Source organism: Gobius niger (genome assembly GCF_951799975.1).
Source record: "Gobius niger genome assembly, chromosome: 2".
Lineage (NCBI taxonomy): Eukaryota > Metazoa > Chordata > Actinopteri > Gobiiformes > Gobiidae > Gobius > Gobius niger.
In genome coordinates, this window is record NC_136853.1 from 30,218,217 (window position 1) to 30,240,745 (window position 22,529).

General features: G+C 40.3%; 1 protein-coding gene across 1 annotated transcript in view; it reads right to left on the minus strand.

Annotated features, from left to right (window-relative positions):
- rassf3 (Ras association domain family member 3) overlaps positions 1 to 22,529 on the minus strand; it is a gene marked incomplete at its 5' end in the record, with an annotated part of 38,592 nt that overhangs the window by 11,722 nt on the left and 4,341 nt on the right. Inside the window, one exon of the mRNA XM_079551886.1 lies at positions 19,501 to 19,619. Within this exon, the coding sequence (XP_079408012.1) occupies positions 19,501 to 19,619 (119 nt within the window). The remainder of the gene's footprint in view (positions 1 to 19,500; positions 19,620 to 22,529) is intronic.

The following is a 22,529-nucleotide window of genomic DNA, read 5'->3' on the forward strand; positions in this document are numbered from 1 at the left end:
CCACAGACTAAACTTTGTGGAGTACAGAGAGCTGCACCTCCGACATGTGGATCCCAGTGCTAAAGTTTGCTTGAGACCTGCGCCCACCTATCACGAGGGAAGAGAAAGCAGTCAACAAAAGCAGTGGGATGGTTGACAAAAAAACAAAAAACAAAGGAACAATCAAAGTGCGCAGAAATAGGAAGGTTGAAGTACAACAAAGTCAATAAAACAACAGAGGTGACAGAAATCCTGTGATGTTATGATGAGAAACGCATGACCCAGTGTTTGTTTGTTTGTCATGGCTCACCGTGGTTAACATTATGAAACATTTATGGCTGAGACCTTGGGAAAAGCCAAGGAAAGAGGCGGGTACTTTTCCACAAACTTGTCTGCTGCGGCTTAAAACACGCAGAAATGATTAATGATTAGCATGGAAATTGGAGTTTTAATTTCGTTTTACACGTGAAAGTATGATCACAAAAAAGCTTGTGCAATTAGCTTTGAGAATCATTACATGTTAAGTAAGATAATGAAAGGAAAAAACAATGAATTCCCCTCCTTCATCTGATTTTTCAATTCCATTTCAACCAAATAATAGGTTTTACTAACAACATTAACTATGGACCTTTTCCGATACAATGAATGTGCAACACTCCCACTTAACGTCTGAAGTCATTGCAGTGTTACAACATAAATATTATGTTAGGAGACTCCTCATCCTGGTACTCAAACCCACAGGCTTACGTGTCATGAACTTGTGCATTCGACTTTTAATCTATGATGGTAACGCAAACTTCAAGGTCTCCATTTGGCAGCTTGTACTGACGCCTTTTGTAGTTTTGCTGAAGATCTCTCGCTGTATGTTTTGACTGAAGCTTGATGTGGGAACGTGTTTTGAGTGCGGCTGATCAAGTGAAGGGATTTTCCACTGTCTGCTGTGAGTGACAGTACAGTCATCATGGAGCAGCCCCTCTCACAGGGATTGTCAGTCCATTATCAGGCTCCACACGCGGACACACCTGCCTTTCAAATGCTTTGTGTCCATTATATTGAAGCAAAGCTAGCCACAGACTGAATCCTGTTATTTTACACTCGTCACTACTGTTCCCCGAGCTGCAGTGGGATCATAACAGGGCAACAGGTTTAGTTACGACTTCAATTACAGTTCTGTGTCTGGGGTAAATACGTGTCAGGCTCACTTCCTGGACTGACGTGGGAATTATTAGGTAGGTAGTAATTTCATTGTAAATACAATGCATTTAGGTACCTGAGGTAGGTCTACTAGTACTAGCATAATGCAATATTCAATCTTAGCTCAGTTTAATTTAGTGTAGTTTGTTTATTTGATTGATTGATTGAATATTTTATTTCGAGCTACACAAAACAGACACAAAAGCGAGAAAAACAACAATAATAATTACAACAAAAAAAACAGCATTCTAGCTCGAAAAGGAGTGGGAAGAAGACAAGCTCATTAACTCCCACCCCCTATTGACTTCACTTTATTTGAGCAGTACATTCTTGATTTTTGATTTCTTTGCGTTATACAGGGCACTTCATACAGTTGCAGAGGCTCAAAAGGAGTAAACTAAAGCTAGAAAGCGAATTTGTATCTACCCCGTATTCAACATAATAAACGTTTACATTTCACAATGGTACAACACAATAAAAAAATAGTATTGTATAGTATTCTGTTCAAAGTAGAAGGTCAAAATGGCATCTAAATGAAAGTAAAACTACATGACTGAAACTATACTATATACATTCCCCAAAGGGAGTAATACTTATTACAGTATTAACAACAACTCATGTTGATACTCTCTGCCATTAGATTAACATTATGTCTTACATTATTGATTCTTGAGGAACCCAGTTACAAAGCACAGTACAAAAACTGTATTGTGTAAAATGATTTTCATGCCCAAGCACAACATACACTCAAGTACAAGTGCAAGTCTATCATCAAGCTACATAATGAATCCATAACCTGTCGGCATGCATGCAGCAGGAGTCTGTCTCCACAGTAATGAGAGAATAAGAAGTTCATGCGTTCAATTTCCACACCCACGCACATGCACGCACACGCACACACACACACACACATCCTTGCGTTCACATCTCTGTGAGTACACTCAAACAGTGTATTACCCAGGCCCTAACCCTAATCCTCACCTAAACCCAATTCTAATCCTAACCCTAAACCACCCCAAAACAGTCCTTTCACAAAGTGAGGACAGTCCAAAATGTGTCCTCACGAGTACACACACGCGTACACACACTATGTGCATGTGATTTACCCTTTATCCTATTACAATTACATTGTCAACCACACAATTAGTAGCATCACCTTACGAGTAGCATCATTATCAAAGGAAGAACTTGTGGCTGCATTTAACAGCAGCTTATTAACATAGACTGCTGTAACCACTGAAATGTAGCACAATTACAACGGTCTTGTTTCTGTAAGATCATCCAACCATCCATCCATTTTCTTCCACTTTTCTGTTGCCGGGTCGTGGAGGCTGTTGGAGCTGCCCAAATCACATTGCCCCAGGCCCTATGGCTCCTTCTGCAGGTGGTGGGTCCACGGAAGGACGGCCTCATGATTCTAACCTGTTGGTCTCTAATAAGAGGCTCTGAACCGCTCTTTGTCTGACCTGTCAACGAGGACCTGTCTGTCATGGGAGACCCTGCCAGGGGCACGAAGCCCATGACAACAGAGCACCCAGGATAAGTCGGGTCTGTTTCTGTAAGATCGTGTCAAACAAAAGTAAGTCATTTAAGAGAAAATATTGATTCCAATGGCTTCCCAATTTAGGACACAACATTTTCCACTATAAATTATGATGATGCACAAAAATCCATATTGCTCTTGTAAAATTACAAAAATGTTTACCCACAACAAGCATATTATCTGCTACATTACGTGCACCATCTCCAAAATGCTTATTTTATTTATTGTAAGTGACATCAGCCAGCAATACATTTTAGGTTTGTTATGTTCAAATAAATCTTTATAGTGCTAAAATAAATCATCAAACTTTGAAGACTAAAATAACAGGTTTTATTTTAAATGGGTAAAATATAACCACAATTGCGGGTTTTGTTACAAAATCTTGACCTCAACATATACCCCAGTAACACGAAACTCTCATGTGAAGTGGACCTCTCCTCTAGTCCCAGCGAATGGCACCAGCCTTGTCTTTCTAACCTGCAAGAGCCAGATCGACTCTACAGTGGTGTTTTCAATCCAGACATATCGTTTGGAGAAAGGACGAACTTTAGGACAGACACACATTTCGTTTTAGCCAATCATAGCCAAGGTTCTAAACAACGTTTGGTACAATGTAACAATGTTAAATGTTTTGTCTTCGCCGCATTATTAATCAGCCTCCATAAAAGTGCTTCTTGTTGACACGTGATTGGCCCAAACCAAGATTCTCGGGTGTTTGTAAACCCACAAATACTGCAAGAATTCAGCTTACAGGCAGGTTGTTGTCATTTATCAGCACTATCCTCTCACTCTCACCCTGGCACATCAGGAGAAGCAAACCGCCTCAAAGTGTGCCACTGTGGTTTACTGCAGATCACACAGGCCCTAACTGCTCCCATATGATCCAGCTCAGGCCTTTGAGGCAGAGACCACCGACACATGCTTCATTACAGACCCTATAAACAGCACACAACACACTCACTTTTGTACCAGAGCACAGCACTTTCCCTTCTTAGAGGAATATTACACTAATAAACAGGAGAAGTACAAGAAATTACCAAAGTGTCTCAGAGCAAAGAAGCCGGCGCTAAAGCAATTGCAGATGTACATTCTTCTCTGCCTGTAGACTACAAACCAAACTACAAAACAAAACAAAACAAAACAAAACATTTGCATTAAATACCACTGCTCAAACAGGGCTTTACTTTTACGGCTAATTAGCAATCTAAAGTTTAGTTCAGCCTAAAATGGGAATAATAAGTTCAGCTCTTTCAACCATTTGGAAAAATAATGAAGTTATAATTCAGAACTGCTTTTGGCCAAAACAAGTTGAATATAGTGAGAGGTATTTTATTGTATATAATTTTTGGTCACAGATGACAGGCTCCACCTAAACGTTGCTACACTAGAGTAATATATGAGCTGCAGGTGCATGCAGCACCTGGTCACCTCTGACCTGTGCTGCAGGTGGTCAGTGGCAGAGAGTCAGGGGGTGGAAAGTGTGGAGAGTGTGGAGAACCATATGCTCAGAGATGAGAGCGACTGTAGAGGGCCTGTGTAACAAATCTGGCAACACATTTATTTTACTACATTAAGGTTTACAATACTGTAAACCAATAAAATCACATTGTCCTTTTTTTAAAAGGTAGGTTTATTCTAAATTGCAGCAAACACATTTTTCATACAAAATGAGGTGATTCAGGTGAACATCAAATAAATGGTAAATGGTCTCTACTTATATGGCTCTTTTCCACCTACATTAGGTGCTCAAAGCACTTTACAGCAAGGAACCACTCACTTACTCACTCTCTCATTCATACACCAGTGCACGCAGACCCTGGAGGTAAGGTGGGTGAAGTGTCCTGCTGAAGAACGCAACGACAGTGTGCACCTTCAGGAGGCAGTCTTTGAACCGCTGACCTTCTGATCATGAGACGACCTGCTCTACCAACTGCGCCACTGTCGCCGAGGATTGCCCAAACTCATGTAAACCCAGGCGATTCGATTAGAGGTGCGAACCGACTTCCCCTTAAGGTGATCGGCGACCTGCCTGGGCTGATTACAGTCAGATTAGAGCAGCATGTAACAGTCTAGTCTTTCTATTTATTTGTTCGGGACAGTGCTTGTTAATGAACACACATAGGACTCAATACTGATGCATGTAAACACAGCACGCCGGATTGTAGCCATGGGTCGGATCAAAGCGCATTGGATTGCCCCAAAGTAAAGCACTAATATATAGCATATCATTATTTGGTCCTGTGACTTCTTATTGAATTGACAATTGCAAAATACACAGCGATGCAAAAGGCTAATGCACCTTTCAATATGCCATTAGTTTATTCCATTTTCCTTTCCCTAACTTCCACACACCTCACACTCTCCATGACGCAGGTAGTGCTGCTGTTCAAAGCCACATTTATCTTATTATACAACACAGCCCACAGCAATGAACCGTAGTGTGTTTCTAAGGATAAAAGCCTGTTACTGTTTGAAGAGACACTGTCTGCAGCTCAGGGAAAAACAAGTCCTCCTTTGTTTCCTTCATCGATCAAGAGCTAAGCTAAGTCTCATAAAAAGCTTAATATGAATATAAATAAACACGGTCAGCAGGACATTAAAAGTGTCATGGTGAAACATTGCTGCAGCCTCTGGTCTTAAAGGGAATTTCAAATGAAGAACGAAGAGTTACAACCTTGGAAAATAGTCATGTCCCAACTAAAACCTAATGGACAAGCTCTTCACTCTAGTGCAGTATTCATTTAAAGATGACAGGTAAAAGGGAAGTACCGACACAGGGAGAAACTCCACAGAGAAAGCCCACACCGAGTCCAGGTATCAAACATACACCACTTTGTGCCCATTTTCACTAATACTGAACATTAATCTTATATTGCTGCATTCAGCTTTTCTGCTGGGCCATTTACACAGACAGTTCAAACATGTTTAAGAGAGAAACAAGGCTTAGGGGTCATGGGTGTAATCTTCATCTGGATGTGGCCTAATAGTTTTGACTCGGATTAAAGGTGCACAGGGCTCACAGTTTGCTCTCAGACACATTCTCAGAGTGGATAAAACCAGCACTTTCTCCAGATGTCGGGGCAGATATACAGTCGGTCTGCTTCTGACACTAAATCATAAATCAGGACTAATGGAACATTCCAGAACATTTGAGTGTGATAAAGGTGATGCCTCTAAAACATGTCAATGTTCTTAAAGGGGGGTATTATGCAGAATCGACTTTTTCAAGCTTTACATCATGTTATTATGTCATTCCCTCATTAAAAACATGCCTGAAGTGTTGCCTTGGCACATTCACGTATTTTTGAGTAATCTGTAAAAACTGATGGCAGCCATTTTAGGGATAGGTTTGCCTGAGTCCTCCTAGGAACGCCTCCACCTCCCGGAGACGCCCCGATCCTTTCGTCAGCAGAACCCCCTCCCCACTGATGCCACAGACAGCGTGTGGAGGGGGCGTGTCGGAAATGGTCAGAGGTTCTTAAAGAGACAGAGGCCTATTTCAAGACATTCGCTACAGCCATTTTGAGAGAGCAATTTTATACAAGGCAGTTATTTTAATTTACTGCATTTACAGACCAACAGAAGGTTTCGTCATCATTGTAGTGTGATATAGACTGGTGCTATGTGACTGAAAAAAGCATAATACCCCCTCTTTAATATTGTGTGCTTCTCTGTGTTTTGGGGTTGGATGGGTAACAGTGTGCAATACTCAACAGACAAGTCAGCAGCTTATCTCTACCTAACTTTATCTAACTAATATTTTATAAAGAGCTGCAAGAATTCACTTATTCACAAAGTAAACATCAACAACGATGGTCAAAATAGGACAGGGAACTATAAAAAATGAGAAGTGAAAACAGGTCTAAAGGGGCGGTGAGGTACGACAGAGGAAGGATATAAAGAGCAAAGGAATGTGAGAGAACGGTGTCGTATCACGTGTGGGACAGGAAATTCAGGGAAGTCAAAATACAAAACCTTTGTTATTCATGCTAAAAAGATTTTCACTCATTTAACCAGGCATTTCAGTGAGCTGCAGTACAAGTGAAAAACCTTCAAAGAAGCTGGTTGCCAACAGCAACGCAATAGTTTACAAAGAAAATGAAGCGGAGAGAGGGAGAGATAAGATGTAGATTTCTGCTGTGCCAGTCACCCTGTCTATCTGTGCCGAACCTCCCTGCAGAAACAGATAAGACTTTATTCAACAACTACCTCATCATCTAGGATGTTGTTGTGTATCCAAAGGAAGGTTATAAAAACAATTCAAGAGAAACAATAGTAGATTTAACTTCCTGGGAGTTACAAAGGTGTAGGCAGGTAGCATAAATCTATCAGTGAAGAGGAAGAGGAACATAAAACAACTACTCTCTCACTTTCTCTTTCGCATAACATAATACCTGCTTGCGTGCCTATTTCCAACTGTCAGGAAGTTAGATGGGTATTGACACCGCTTAATGTATAAGTCACAAAGCCAACTTGATATGATAAGGGTGGCTCAGACTTCAGAGTATCAACAGATGCATCCAAACACAGGCCCATCTCACCAACTGCCACTGCATTTGTTGTGCTCAGATGTAGACCACGCTACTGTGTGACAGAAAATCACAGCTGTACTTGAAGATGACCCTCAACTCTGGCCCACACTGGCGTTAGAGCTGTGGGTGGTGAAGCAGTTAAATGCAGACTAGAGGCGTCCAAACTTTTCACATAAAGGGCTGCAGACTCAACTGTGACAGACTGGGGGTGATGTTCTTGGGCTCAACACAACATATTGTTAAGTTAAAGATAGGAGCTCCCCTATTTATTGAAGGAATCATCAAGGAACGGGTAAATGGACCTTTCTGCTATGCCAAATAATATTCAAGCTTAATGTCGAGTCGATCTCAAAATGTTAAAAAGGTTCCAAAGGTCGACATTTCTGTAGGAGGCCCGACAATAACTTGATGAATAAGCCACAAACGGGCTTTATAACAGTAAGGGAAAAGCATGTGAGGAGCATTTCCATTAGACACCAGCTGTCCAGTGAAAGTCTTGTGTGCTCATACTGCTGAGTGGGTTAAACCTCCAGACTTTACTGGACAGCATGACATTTACCAACAGAAACCTCATTCAGCCCACACTGGTCGACAGTATGGCCTATGTGTGGAGCTTATTGCCCACTGCTTAGCCGTCAATCTCATGTTTTCACTCAGCTTTATTAACGTTGCCTCCTGCCGGTCGTCTTAATGAAACCTATCTGTCAACATCTGTGAAAAAGAAATGTGTATGGACTTAGTTGTGTACAGTAAAGCTGTTATCCGGTCTCTACCATGCATTCAGTTTCATTTTAAGGACAAAAGCCGAGGATGAATCACAACATATTGCACAACAAATATCAGTCAGAGAGTTCCTTCATTTTTTTTCTTAAAAATTAACAATTCAACTAAAGCTAAAACAATAGGAGGAAGGTTTTTTACAGTGTATTTATAGAGTGCCTTAAAAACAAATGAAGTTGAGAAAAAGCCAATAGAAGGATGTATTACAATACCTAGGATTGTGTGACAATTTTGTTAGAGCCAATAACATGACTTTGACTGAGTATGTGGCATCTTTCTAAAGCAGGGGTGTCCAAACATTTTTCATGGGGGGCCGCATACTGAAGCGTACACAGGGTGAAGGGCCATAGATCGGTGGTTAGTGCCGTAAAACCTTTGACTAGCAGAGGTTTAAATTGCGCCCCACACCTTTATCTATGCTCAAAACCTTCATGCCAGCTCTGTTTCACAGTAAAAGGTAGGTTGTTTGGTTAGAATTGTGTAGAATGATTACATTTCAAATAAAAAGGACTATCTCTGATGATGTGTCCCGATTCAGCAAGAAGGCAGAGGGCCACCAAAAATTGGTCTGAGGGCCGCATTTGGCCCCCGGGCCGCACTTTGGACACCCCTGTTCTAATGGATCACACCTCCCGCAGGCTGACCAATAGGAGAAGTGGTTGGTGAAAAGCTGTTTGAGCATAGCTGCATTAAAATATTGTTGATTGCTTTAAATTGGGGGATCGAAAGACAACTTGGCTGGTGATGAAATAACTTGGAAGTAGCTACAACTCTATGCCAGGCCCTCATACCAGGCCATGGCCTTAAATTGCTAAAATATGTTTTTTGGCTCAAGCAATCCATCCAGCGGTAAACAAAAATACACTCACGGTCCCTGTAACCTTTTTCCTTCTCGCCAAACCAGCAATTTAACTCCAAATGCCTTCACATCTCTCCCTATAGGACAAGTCTCCTCAGTGGTTGTAATTACTGCTGGCATGTGGGAAACCACCAAACTGCAGACTAGAGTCCCATCGCGGGTCAGGAGCCATGGATTTAGACAGCAAAGGTCACAACCTCCCCTGCAGCGCTGTATGGCCACATTGTGCAGCCACTCCTCGCCCACTACACGCACTACGTCGAGGGTCTGTTGTTGGAATCTAAAGTGTCACGCAAAAAGTCACGCTATGTCTTTCCACTGCAGCAAGATGGGCGAAGATATATGCAAAGAAGAAAGAAGTACAATCCGCTAATTGTTTGTATGCATGTTTTGTGTACAATTCGTGACAGACTCAAGAGACTGGAGTTATTCACTTAAGAACCTGAGAAGTGACCTAATTCTTTGGATTAAGAAGCAAAATCAGATACTGTAAACTTCATTTTGTCTGAATAAAGGGACATCTATTTAAATCTGTTGGCATGCACAAAGTTAATGTGTGACCGTGGCCAGTTGTTTAAAGGAGGTCATGCTGTAAAATACCATTGGTGGATTCCTAAATGCAGCATAAACACTGTCCTGTAAATTGAATATGGTTGAGTCAACAAACCTTCTATTGTCCAAACAAGAAATGTAGGCTAATCCCATCAGCTGTCAAAACTGGATTGGCCCGTGTTACTGTTTATGCAAAAGGGAGACAATACTATGACCTGATAAAATGTCCTGCACCAGCACCCTATGCTGTATGTTGCAGGGTGTCTGTGAGTGCATTTAACTGGAATATTCAGGTGAGGTGCAGCCATCCATGGGTGCTACAAAGTATTTAACTATGCAGCACTACAGTGGAGCCTGTGATTGGCTTAGGCCTGCAACGATAATTGATACATTGAGGCAGGAACATATCGCGATAACAAATATGAACCTGAAACTATACATAAAGCATTAAAAAATAGTAGAAACCCCTCGTTCTAAATGCACGTGTGACTATTTACTAACATATGTGGCTTAAATCACAATTAACCAACCCTTAAAAAATACAAAGGTACATTATGAGCCCGAAAATATATAGAAAAATGTATTATTGAACGATAAATATATAGCTGGAGGCACATTATTGTGACAGGACCAGCTTTGTACTGACAACTCGCAAGAAACTGTCAAAAATATGAGTGACAATTATTATTATTATCATACTTTATTATTATGTACCTTGCTCTCTGTGACTTTGCCAGATGGTTTCTTGAAGAACGACGTCCTGGCCGTGAAAAAGTATTCCTCGGAGTCCTCCTCCAAGCTGCTGTAGCCACTGCTCATCGTGCTATTCCACGTCATTTGCGTAAAGTAAAAAAAAAAAAACTTCTCGACTCAAACTCGACTGCATCAAAGATCTCAAACGCGCACTGGCAATTGTTAAAAAACGGGAAATGTGTCGTCTCACGCCTCCTCCATGATCATTCCCAGGCCGGTGCGTTTCACAATCGCCGTGGATGATTCAGATTTCCTCATTCAAACGCTCTCCGAGTTTTCTCCCGATGCGCCCCTTCCTTTTCCACGACTTCGGGATTAAAAAGAAAAGGAAAAAAAAAAAAGAAAGAAAAAAAGCTGTATTTTAATTAGATAACTGTGTCACCTGAAGCAAATAAAATAATGAAGGAAAAGAAAAAAGAAGGTAAATGAAATGGCTAGGGTGTAAAAGCTTCGTGGACTCCCAGCGCGCGTGAGTGTATGGTCAAATTAGTGTGTGACAGTCAGCCTACAGTGTGGCCCCGCCCACAAAGCTCAGTCAACCAATCAGGCGCTAAAAGGTTACTGCACACTTGTTTGATTTCCCCAAGACCACAGCCAATCATGTTTCGGATGCCTCTTCTGATCTGTCTTGGTTTATTATAGCCTAAAAATATATATCAGCAATTATTTTCCTATCTCTCCGAACTGTTGATATCCATTGCTTTGCCTTGTCTCTGAAGCATCTCTGCATAATTTATTTGTAACGTTAGCTCTGACCCCCTCCAAGTATCAGTGTCGCCCTCAAACCACAGTAAACCCCACAAAAGCATGAAAAGCACAGACTCGGGTTACCCCATCGCTCTAAAAGGGTCAAGGGTCAGGTTTGGCTTCGGGACATGGACAACAATACAAGCATCACTTTTACATATTCACGGTTATTGCACGCCCGAAGGCTATTATTATTAACAGGTTTATGTGGGTGAAATGAACCGGTTAAACCCCTTAACTCCCACCTGAACCGAGCACATTTTCTCCAGTTTGGCTTTACCCCAGTCCAAAAGCTTCTGGAAAAAAGCTGTGAAAATAGCAACAAAACTGAGACGAAAACAATGATGGAAATGTGACAAAAAAGTGAGAAAACATTGACAAAAAGTGACGAAAAAATGACAAAAAATTTATAAAAAACTGAAGAAAAAATTGACAAAAAAATTACAAAAATGTGACAAAAAATGTACGAAAAAATGACCAAAATGTGACAAAATGTGACAAGAAAATTACCAAAATGTGATAAAAAATGACCAAAAAATGACAAAAAAGTTGCATTAAATGAGTTGAATACCCAAAAATGTCACAAAAATGTCACAAGAAATTAAAAAAAAAATGACAAAAATGTGACAAAAAATGACAACAAATTGATAAAAAAACGGAAGAAAAAATTGACGAAAAAATGACAAAAATTTGACAAAAAATTGACGAAAAAATTACAAAAAATTGACAAATTTTGACAAAAAAATGACAAAAATGTGACAAAAAAATGACAAAAAATTGATTAAAAAAACGGAAGAAAAAATTGACGAAAAAATGACAAAAATGTGACAAAATGTGACAAAATGTGACAAAAAAATTACCAAAATGTGATAAAAAATGTCAAAAAAAAAAATGAGTTGAATACCCAACAAAAAAATGATGGAAAAAAAATCTGATGACGTGAGGAAAAAGATCCTCTCGATTCAGGCGGGAGTTAAGAGGTTAACACAGGTGCTATTTGTTGATCACGATTTTCAATAGTACCTGCTGTTTGAAAATGATACAGCTTTGTGGTTTATCTGCCTTTAACACCCAAAATGTGCACTAAAACACCCCGCCCAGTGCCCACAGCCAACATTACAACAAGTGGACTGGTGGATGCATCTAATGGAGACAAAACTATTTAAATCCAGCCACAATTAGAGAACTACAAATACATTTCCCACATCAGGTAGAGCCAAAGAAATCTCACACAAACAAGCCCCACATAAGCTTGATCAAGATTCCCAGCAATGGACTATGTGAGTCTCTTTATGACAGCAACTTTAGGTCATGTGACTCGGCCAGAGCAAACAGACATACAGGAAAAGCCTGGTCTTAACCTGTTGGTCACTTTGGCCTATAACCAGTCGAGTTACTCATTACTTAAATCGACTATGAGGACAGCTCTGAGCTAATGTGTAACAAGCTGTAGCAAGTAAACACCCAACACAGGGCACTGTCATGTTTGATAAATGATGATTTCAAGAAGAACACGAGAAACAATGGCATTTTTCAACAAAAGCGCTCTCTAAACAAATACTTTCCCAAAGCTTTGATTAGTGCCAAGTTATGAAAGGTATTTAGTCTTCCAGATACAAAATACTTATTACATTGACACTGCAGATTACATATTGTGTTCTGTATTGATTGTCAAGAGTACAGACATTTGTAGTATCCTTTGAAAGTGTGGTTATTAAACAGTAAACATTGGGAAAGGTAAAAGTTCAACCTTGGACTACACTAAGGGTGTAGTGTTTAACATCCATACAAGAGAGAGAATGATCTCTCCCCCTTCAGGCCTCTATGACCTCACTCAATAAAGATGCAGTAACAGAGTAGGTGACAGCGAGAGAGTGGAGAGTAAGGATGGATGAACAGGATATTGTTAGTGTGTGTGACCAGGTGCGTGTTTGTGAGCTGCCTGTTCATCCGGCTACTGCAGCGAAATACAGTTAACGGTTAATTATGTGAAGAAAGAGTGAGGGTGTATATACCAATAAACAAGCAAGATACAACTATAACTGAGTGCATTTCATTAACAGTATTGACCTTCAACAGTCCCCAAATGTTTTATGTTCAAAATCTTTTAGTTTCCCTTTGAGTATTTTGCACACTCCGTTTTCTGGGGGGAATGTCACAGAATATTAATGATTGAGACTTGGGATGCATTTGTGCTTGGATTTACCCTACCATAAATACTATGACATAAAAGGAAAGACAAGACTGCAGTATTTCCACACCCTCTCTCATTTACATTATTTTGAGAAGACCTGGATGTATATTTCATGTCTGGCTTTCTTTGTTCTATAGAAATAAAGTTTAAAGACAGTACTGTGATCACCTGTGCCACACATTTGGAATCAGGAAACTGCAGTATGTCCCAGTATGTCTCTGTATCCTTAGCTCACACATGTAGATTATTGCGTGCATGTGTGTGCATGTCCTTGTATACAGTGTTTCCCTCAAGGCTCAGTATTTCATCATGACAGACAAAACACTTGAAGTCTCGTGATCAAAGGGGAGCACAAAGTCGATGGTCTCACTTCTGGTGGATCACATAATCACAGAGAGAGAGGACTTGGAGAGAAAGAGGGAGAGGTTTACGTTTGATCCTGAGGTAACTCTGGACCTTAGTCTAGTAGTGTTTTTCGGCTGAAAGCTGCAACACATGCTGTTCACCTCGCCCAGGGAAACTAATCGCATTTCCCTCTCACAACACGACCTTTTAGTTCAACACTATCTACAAAGAGAGCCTGAACTCAAGCATAAATTCTAGAAGACTTCAGTGAGTTGATTTCTTATTAAAAGACAACCTGCTTGGTCACTCAGTATGTTTTTGTTCACACTGTTACACTTTGAGGTCTGTGAGCACACAGTTAAGTTTCTATGGCCTGCCCGGACAGTTTTGTGAAACACCATGAACAGCGTGTATACAGTGAGCTCATAACCAGGGCAACTCGTATCTGAATCTGATTGTGGATTGGGATAAGGGCGGACTCGAAGATAAGAACCAACACAAATAACCTACACGGCTGCCCGCCCTGATATACTGTACATGTGTTTTTTCTTTGTACCGGCCCTGACTTTGAGCACATGCAGAAAACTTCATGGGGACAGTGCATGTTAAAGCAGTGGTTCTCAACCCCCATTATAACAGGTAAAGGGGTTCGTGACACCCCGCCCGGGTCACACCGTGAAAAATAGGAACATTAGCCTACATAATTCTTAAAAAACAAAGAAAAAAAACAAATGGCTGAAATAAAAAACAAATAATGGCCCTCTGGTACAATAGCAAAAACATGCTACAATAAAAAATATTAGATTATATGCTAATGAAAACATGTATATTTTATCTAAATGATCTGGCGACCCCCCCAAATTTGTCTCGCCACCCCCATGGAGGTCCCGACCCCCAGGTTGAGAATCACTGTGTTAAAGGGATATTTCAAGATTTTTCACATATAGGGCCTCATTTTCTAGTTATCCAGAGTGTTGCTGGTACCTGGAGATATTTTTTTTGTAATTCATGCAGTTCTTATGTTTGAAGAGTTTCGTGGCGCTAGGCTAATGCAAGGCTAGTGCATTTCTACGATATCAGCGAGCCTGCATTAAAAAACAGTCTTACGCACTCCACAGTGCACCTGAGGCAAATCACTTATAATGCCAGACTAACCATATACAAATCTGTGTCGATAGAATAATTTTTGGAATAAAACTTGCATCACATGAATGATCGCATTTTGAGGGACTATTTTCTAGCACATCAGTCCGCCGCTGCGTAGCTTATACAAAGTATTTTAAATGCAAAATGGTTAAAATTATATTATTCTATCGACACAGACATTTATATGGTTAGTCTGGTGTTATAAGTGATTTGCCTCAGGTGCTCTGTGGGAGTGTGTGTGTGTGTGTGTGTGTAAGACTGTAATGCAGGCTCGCTGATATCGTAGAAATGCGCTAGCCTTGCATTAGCCTAGCGCCACAAAACTCTTCAAACATATGAACTGCATGAATTACAAAAAAAATATCTCAGGTATCAGCAACACTCTGGATAACTAGGAAATGAGGCCCTATGTCAAAAATCCCTTTAATGGACACGCATGTAACTCATGCATGTAAACACGCCACACCGGATTGTTACCATGGGCTAATTTCCATCTGTCGTCCTCCGCTCGCACTGTCAAACACACATTCATATGATGTTATATCCTCTGTGTAAACGGCATGGGCATTTGGAGTGAACAAAAGACCCCATGGACACCCTGGTCTAGCCAGGACATGTCAGTCTCCAGTGGGGATGCTGGCATTTTGTTAGTGGGTCTAAGCTGTTGGCTGCTGTCCAGTCTCCTCATGTACACACACACACACACACACACACACACACGCACACACACACACACACACACACACACACACACACACACGAATGATGCGGGAGGAGCTTTTGTCTTTCAGAGCAGCGACTGTGCGACCAGTTAATCCCAGACAATCCACAAAGATTACACTGTAACTCTCTGCTGCAGCTCATCCGGCTCTGGGTTTGACTTCAACTGCAACAATAAATACTGGACAAGCCACAGCATGAGAGGATGCAGTTATTTGTTCCACTTTGCAGACTGGATTGGTGCTTCTGCAGTTCTTTTATTTATTTTGATTTGGTATGGGATATATTTTAGTGTTAGTGCAGATTTATGGATTACAATGCCAGAGCCACGTGTGTTTTGTCCTACCTACAGTTTGCAAGTGCCGTATCTGAAATAGGACTTATACACAGAAGATTAATCAATTTGATCTTGGGTGAAAAGTATATTGTTCTTTCAAACAATGTCATAAAATACTTGGTGGCTTTGCACAAATTGCATGTAGTACAATTAATCTCTCAAAATCCTCCCTGATATGAGTGTGTAAGCTTCTTTATACAATGGTCTGCTGATTAGACACTGTAGCCAAATTCAGATTAAGAACCAATTATAATAGCCAATATGGGGCAGTGTTTTAACTTCAAGAACATAATAAAAACGAATATTTTAGAGACTTTTCTTTAGAGCAAAGCAGAATTCCTACTTACACTTACACCTTTGTATTATTATTATTATTATTAGCTAAAAGTCTGAAGCACTTTGTAAGTTCAAATGTGGCAGAAATGGCTTAAAAAAACACCAGATGTTTCCAGTTCAAATAATACGTGGCAGGTGTTGCCTTTAAGATTTATCTTTTTGCTAAATCTCACTTTATTATGCTGATTCTGAACTGTTTCTGCATAACATTTCCCGCTCTAAAGGCCTTGAATAAATACTTTTGTGGTTTTCATTTTTGCAGGACAAGCACAACTGCAAAAATGAAATAACATAGCTCAAAAAGGTAACGCTTAAAGAATTCTTATACAGAATGGCTGAAAGTTGAAATGGCAATCAAGTCAAGGCTTGATGAGACTGACAAATGGGGAAACCTACTGTCTATGTAATGAAGCAAGTAGAGACAAACTTAGAGGTACAAGGCAAAAGAAGAAAAGTGCACTGCCACAGTGAAGCTCTTTATGGTGGGTTTCCCATGTTTGAGTCTGTGTAAAAAAGTGCACCTTTGTGGTCACCGCCCACCAGTAACTGGGCCAGTGCCTTTTATTGAGTAACGTAAAACCTGGTGGGAAAACCACCTTTTGAGTGGAAAAATGGAAGCAAAACTAGAGAAAAAGGGCATATGCTTTACAAAATGAATGCCAAAGTTTGCCCAACATTCCTGATCGAGAGCTTAGCCAGCTTTCCTCTTCAAGGACTCTGTCAATGATCTACAGAAACAAGACAATTATTGCTGCCCTTGCTTCCTGTTCACTGGGAAAGACAAACACAGGCCAAAAGCACCAAGCACTGGGAGAGAAAACAAATACGGCCCCAATTGAGAGGAATGTTCATGAGTTTTCTCTTGCTTTTAAAGACCCAAATTAACACCAGTGGATCACACAAGAGGTCATTGATCAGGGCTTGTGCTGGTGCTGTCAAATATGAACAAGGATACAACAGCAGAGGAGGGACAAAGTGATGCTTAAGCTCATGAGTCATGACAGTCTTTATCGTGTGTGTCAACACAGGTTTGTATTACCTAACATGCTCTTATGGTTCATGAAAACAACTGTCAGCTTGTTCTATAACAATGCTTTTGATAATAAAGAAATAACATTGCCGTATGAAAATCAGAGGCCGAGTGTACTTTCTCGAGTTCGGCTTTACTCAAATCTAAAAGCTTCTGGACTAGAGATTTTACAGCAGAATGAGCTCAAACCTATTCACCACAACTGCCTCTAAAATCTTGCACTGTCACTCAAAAAGCTGTTAATTCGGGTCCGAAGTGCCGTCATGCACAAGCTTAATATAGAAGCTGCAGTTACACGTATGACCTGAGGTGGCAGTAGCAAGTATAAAATGACCAAATTGCATCCAGTCCTTTTAATGTCTCATTTGAAAGCTGAAGTTGATCTAAATGGATCTATTTCCTCGCGTTGCCGTCACTTTTTTTTAATCATCACTTCTTCGTTGTGTTTGTCACATTCTTTGTCACTTTTGCGTGGCTTTTTATGTCCCTTTTTCCATCACTTTTTCTGTTGTGAAAATGTGCTCAGTTCAGGTGGGGGTTAAGAAGTTAAAGCAAAGTTTGTAAGCGATTTAGGTGTGTGGGCCGTCGAGTATCAGAATCAGAATCTTTATATTGACAACCCAACAATGTGGTGAAATCTGCTTTTAGTACTGCATTTCTAAAAAAAAAAAAACATCAGCCGTGTCCTTACAAACTAACAATACATTAAAGAGAACCAAGCATGGATATGGAGTACATGTTAGTCACTGTTTAGACCGGTATATTTCTGAACCAGAGTCCTGAGCGGCCTGTCTGCACGTCGCGCCAATATGTCAGCTCAGCCCAGTGACACAGGTGTGTGTAAATCATATGGTGTTGACAACCCAGTACACATTACTCAGTGCTGCCCAGTGTCACAGTCCACTGCTAAAGAAGAGCTTTCACCAGTCTGTCAGACCGCTCTGTGCATATTAACAAACACATGCGATATCGCCAGCATAGTCTGAACCATTTTTCCAAGAAAAGCAAAGGGATTGTGATTGTTACAAGCTCAATGATGCAGTTACACACAAATCAAACCCAAAAATACATGCTTTATTTTGAATCTCTTATTTAGTGTGAAGAGGCTATTTAGAAATCTGCAGGGAGTTAAAATTCCATATTGTCCAAACCCCGAGCATTAGAGGAACAGGCCACCGTTATTCCATACTGAGATATGTTCTTACCTGAGCTTAGATGAGTTGTCTACCTGTCAACAAAAAGATGTTGTTAGCATTTAGCCTCTCCTCGCAATTTCCTATGGACCCAAACAGGGGGGGAGTTAGAAACGACCAAGCTCTTCCACGTTTCCCCTATTTAAATACAGTTACCTCTGTAGTTACACGATCCAAGTATAGTTACCCAAAATTAAACAAGTGGATAAAAAGGGGTACTATATTGTAACCTTAGGAGCACTTCGATGTCCGCACAGGAATACCTTGGAGATATTACTGCACGGACGTCGAAGTGCTCCGAAGGGGTTACTACGCCTTACGATATAGTACCCCTTTTTATCCACTTGTTTAGCTTTGTGTAGCTATACTTGGATTGTGTAACTACAGACGTAGCCGTATTTAAATAGGGGAAATGTGGAAGAGCTTGGTCGCTTCCAACTTCACCCCCATTTGGCCCCATAGAGGAGAGGAGGGAGAGGCTAAATGCTAACAACATCTTTGGTAAAGACCAGACAGGTACGCCTCAACTTGTCTAAACTCAAGTAAGAACATATCTCAGTATGCAAAAACTGTGGTCTGTTCCTTTAAGGCTAATTGTATTCTGTTTATACTTTATGGAGCCTCACAATGTTACGCTCAGGCAAAACTCATCCAGCCTTAGAAGCAGAGAGTGGTTTGAAAAATGCTGAGCTAATCCTATTGAATAAAGAAACCACATTGCTGTCTTGAGAGAGATGTTTCACTCAGCAGTTTATAAAATATTACAACTGAAACCACAAAATATGCAAATAAGTTAGGGCTCACACCGCAAGAGCCACAGCGCTCAAACTCTTAAAAAGTGTTTCTCACGACTCACGAGAGACTGAACAATAGTATAACAAGAAAGGATTTCCAAACCCTTGCTGTACATAATGGTTTGTGTAACATGTGCATGACGGTCATAGTTACAACATAAGGCATGACACGATTCAGCTGAAGAAAACACATCCACATTGTTTTCACTCAGTTATCCAGTCACATCTCAAAGATTCAGATAAATATAACTGTTGTGTTAACTGTGATGCTTGATAATCTGCTAAATATTTGACTTTGCTGCCCCCTGGTTGTGAAATAACAAAACAGGCAGGACTAAGAAGGGACAACTGAATTGAAGATTTTGAATATGAATGTCTTAAAGGTGTTACTTTACATTGTACAAGTAACCTACTTTATTTAGAGTTTCACCTATTCTTTAATAAAACAGGGCAAGTGTGTACTCACATGCAGTGGCGTGTTGTTGTTGTTGTTGTTGACGTGGTCCTGGCTGAGGGGAGAGGCGGCAGGATTACAGTCCAAAGACACTCGGTCTCGACAAGCTGCATGACAGGCGTATTTACAACCTGGAAACAGATTCATTCAAAAAGATCCGAGCATGAGTGAGGGACATGGTTGTAACGTATATGCAAATAAGATAAGATAATCCTTTATTGATCTCACAACGGAGAACTTCACTTGTTACAATCGGCATTCAATAAGATCACTCAGAGTGTGTAAAACAGACAGGAAATGTGCAAACAGTTCAATAGTAGAAATGGCCACTTGACATCAGAGTGTCTCACCTAAATGAAAGAAAACCAGGAAAGAAAGTAATAAAATATAAAAGAAAAATACAGAGAGAACAGAAATCAAGACCTGCACAATAAAGGACAGTCTCCAACTTCAGGTGAGGATCTTTGTTTGCACCGTTTTGAAACTCTGATGCACCTTCAGTCTGTTTGCTTTGGATCCAGCGCCGCTTTGCTCTATCCAAATGTCTTTAAAGGAACAGGCCACCGTTTTTCCATACTAAAATATGTTCTTACCTGAGCTTAGACGAGTTGACCTGTCTGGTCTTTGTGCGTGTCCTTGGAAGAGCTTGGTCGCCTTTAACTTCACCCCGTTTGGAGCCATAGGAATACATTGGGAGAGGCCAAGTGCTAAAAACATCTTTGGTCCAGACAGGTACGCATCAACTCGTCCAAGCTCAGGTAAGAACATATCTCAGTATGGAAAAACGGTTGCCTGTTCCTTTAACATCTGTCAAGTATAATATATTAACAGCAGCAAAGTCAGAGCAGGCATGAGTCTGATTGAATGCTTCGTACAAAGCTGTATTAGTCTTTTTCACAAAAAAAGAAGGGTCAATTTGAATTGGACCAGACAACGTCACAGCACAGGATTTTAAATACAAAATGAATTCAGGTGATCTGCTCTCACCTGGTGCCCTCTTTTTCATCATCTGCTGCTCCAGTTTGTCAGACAGTTTGCACATGGCGACTCCCATCTATCCTCTCGCGCTCACACACCCATTGTTGATGTTTTGGTCTCGTTTCTTACCCTGTTATTCTCTTTCAATGATAATTTGCCTTGTGCCTGTGCTGCCTGCCTGTCTCTGACACTGGTGTTTTTGTGCTGAGTGGGTGATTTGACAGTCAAATGGAGACAGACAGTAGTTGGTTGGTTGGTGGACAGCGCAGAGAGGACATAGATTGCTGACTCAGTCCCAGTCAGTGTCTCTCTCTCTTTGTCCTTCATCCTGATATAACTTGCTGGCACTATAGTGTTTATCTAACTCCGGTCATCCGTCTATTCCGGCTTCCTCAGAAATCCTCCTTTAAAAAAACAGATGGAGGGCAACAAATCCGTCTGGGCCTGAAGCATTTTTTATTTTTTACTATTGTTCTGAAACTGAATGCACTGTATGAGGAGCGTTGCTGTTTATTTACTATATGTGGTCAACAGAGGGTGCAATAGGGCACAGTGTCTGCATAGACCAAAAAAGCAAAGTTAGGATATTAGTATTGTGTAGTGTGTCCATATCATATATTTGAAAAATAAAAAATATATATATATTATTTTGAAAAAGTAAATGCTGAACACTGTGTGGACCCTAGCCATTTGGTGCTTCACAAGAAAGCCATAGAAACACAGTGTTGGGAGTAACTAAATACATGTATTAAGAATACTCATTTTATTAGTATTCTGGTAAAGTTACACTTTCATTTAAGAGTATTTAGAATACAGTTATTTTCCAAATATCAAGGCAATGCATCCCAGCACTCAATCATTACATTTTAGCCAGTGCTTAATTTGTAAATAAGTATTTTCAGGAACACTTTTGGTCTGATGTGATGGATTCGGGGAACAGGCCAAAACATTTGCCAGAACACTCTCATTAAACACCATTATATCAGATCAAATCTTTGCCGGATTCTCTGAAATATTTCCCGGATCCTTTACCCTGAAAAATTGAAAATTGGGGGAATGCGTTCCCCCAAACGAGGGACCAAATTAAGCACTGATTTTAGCTCCGTATTGCACATTATTAAGAAAGAACTTTTAATGTTGGCCTGTTTTTCCTCCTAAAATGAAATATACAGTTCATACAAAGGCAAGGCATTAATGGTAAGTAAGTTTATAACAGGTGTTCCAACAATCGCAGTCTTATTTTTTGTTATTATACGCTATATTTATACATTAATATAATGACAATCAATATGAAAGACAAAGTAATGGAATACATTACAAAATTACATTTTAAGGAAAGTACTGAGTATTCAGTAACTAGATAAGATTTTAAAGTATTCTCCCAAACACTGTAGATACATTTAATTAGGCAATAGACACCAACCAAAATCTTTGTTCAGAAGAAAAACAAAGTGGTCATTTAGTCTGGAGTATTTTGTCTCAACTACTTAAGGCTTTTAGCTTCGAGTGTCTAATCAAACGTGTGTGCACAGACAGAGACAATTAGGCTGCAGCTCTTTTAGCATTCACCTGCTAAAACACACTCCCCTTTTGGCCTGAACAGCTGATCCATCTCACTCAGCTCTACAAGCATCAAACATGCGGTGCAGTCCACTTCAAACTCTGCAGCTTTCAGGTTTTATTCTGACAGGTCAGGGGTGGACAAAGCATTGTTACGGTCCGCATTGTTCAGGCACAAAAAAGTTGTATTGCATTTGTGCGAAACAAGCCCCACAACTCGATCATCAATTAACCTACACTTCTGTTATTCCTATTAACATTCAGAGTAAACAGCTAGTTATTTGCCTCCACACCATTTGGCATATTAAATCCTTTCCTGCAACCAGCAAAAGCCAATTCAACCCTGGAACTGACTCAAATATCCATCTAAAGTGTCATACATTAATGTGACTACTTGTGGAAGTATTTAACCCTACATTTCAGAGGCTATCTTTAACATTACGCATATAACAAAACAAGATCCAAAACGTCTATCACTCACCAGAATTCCTCCATGTCAGATT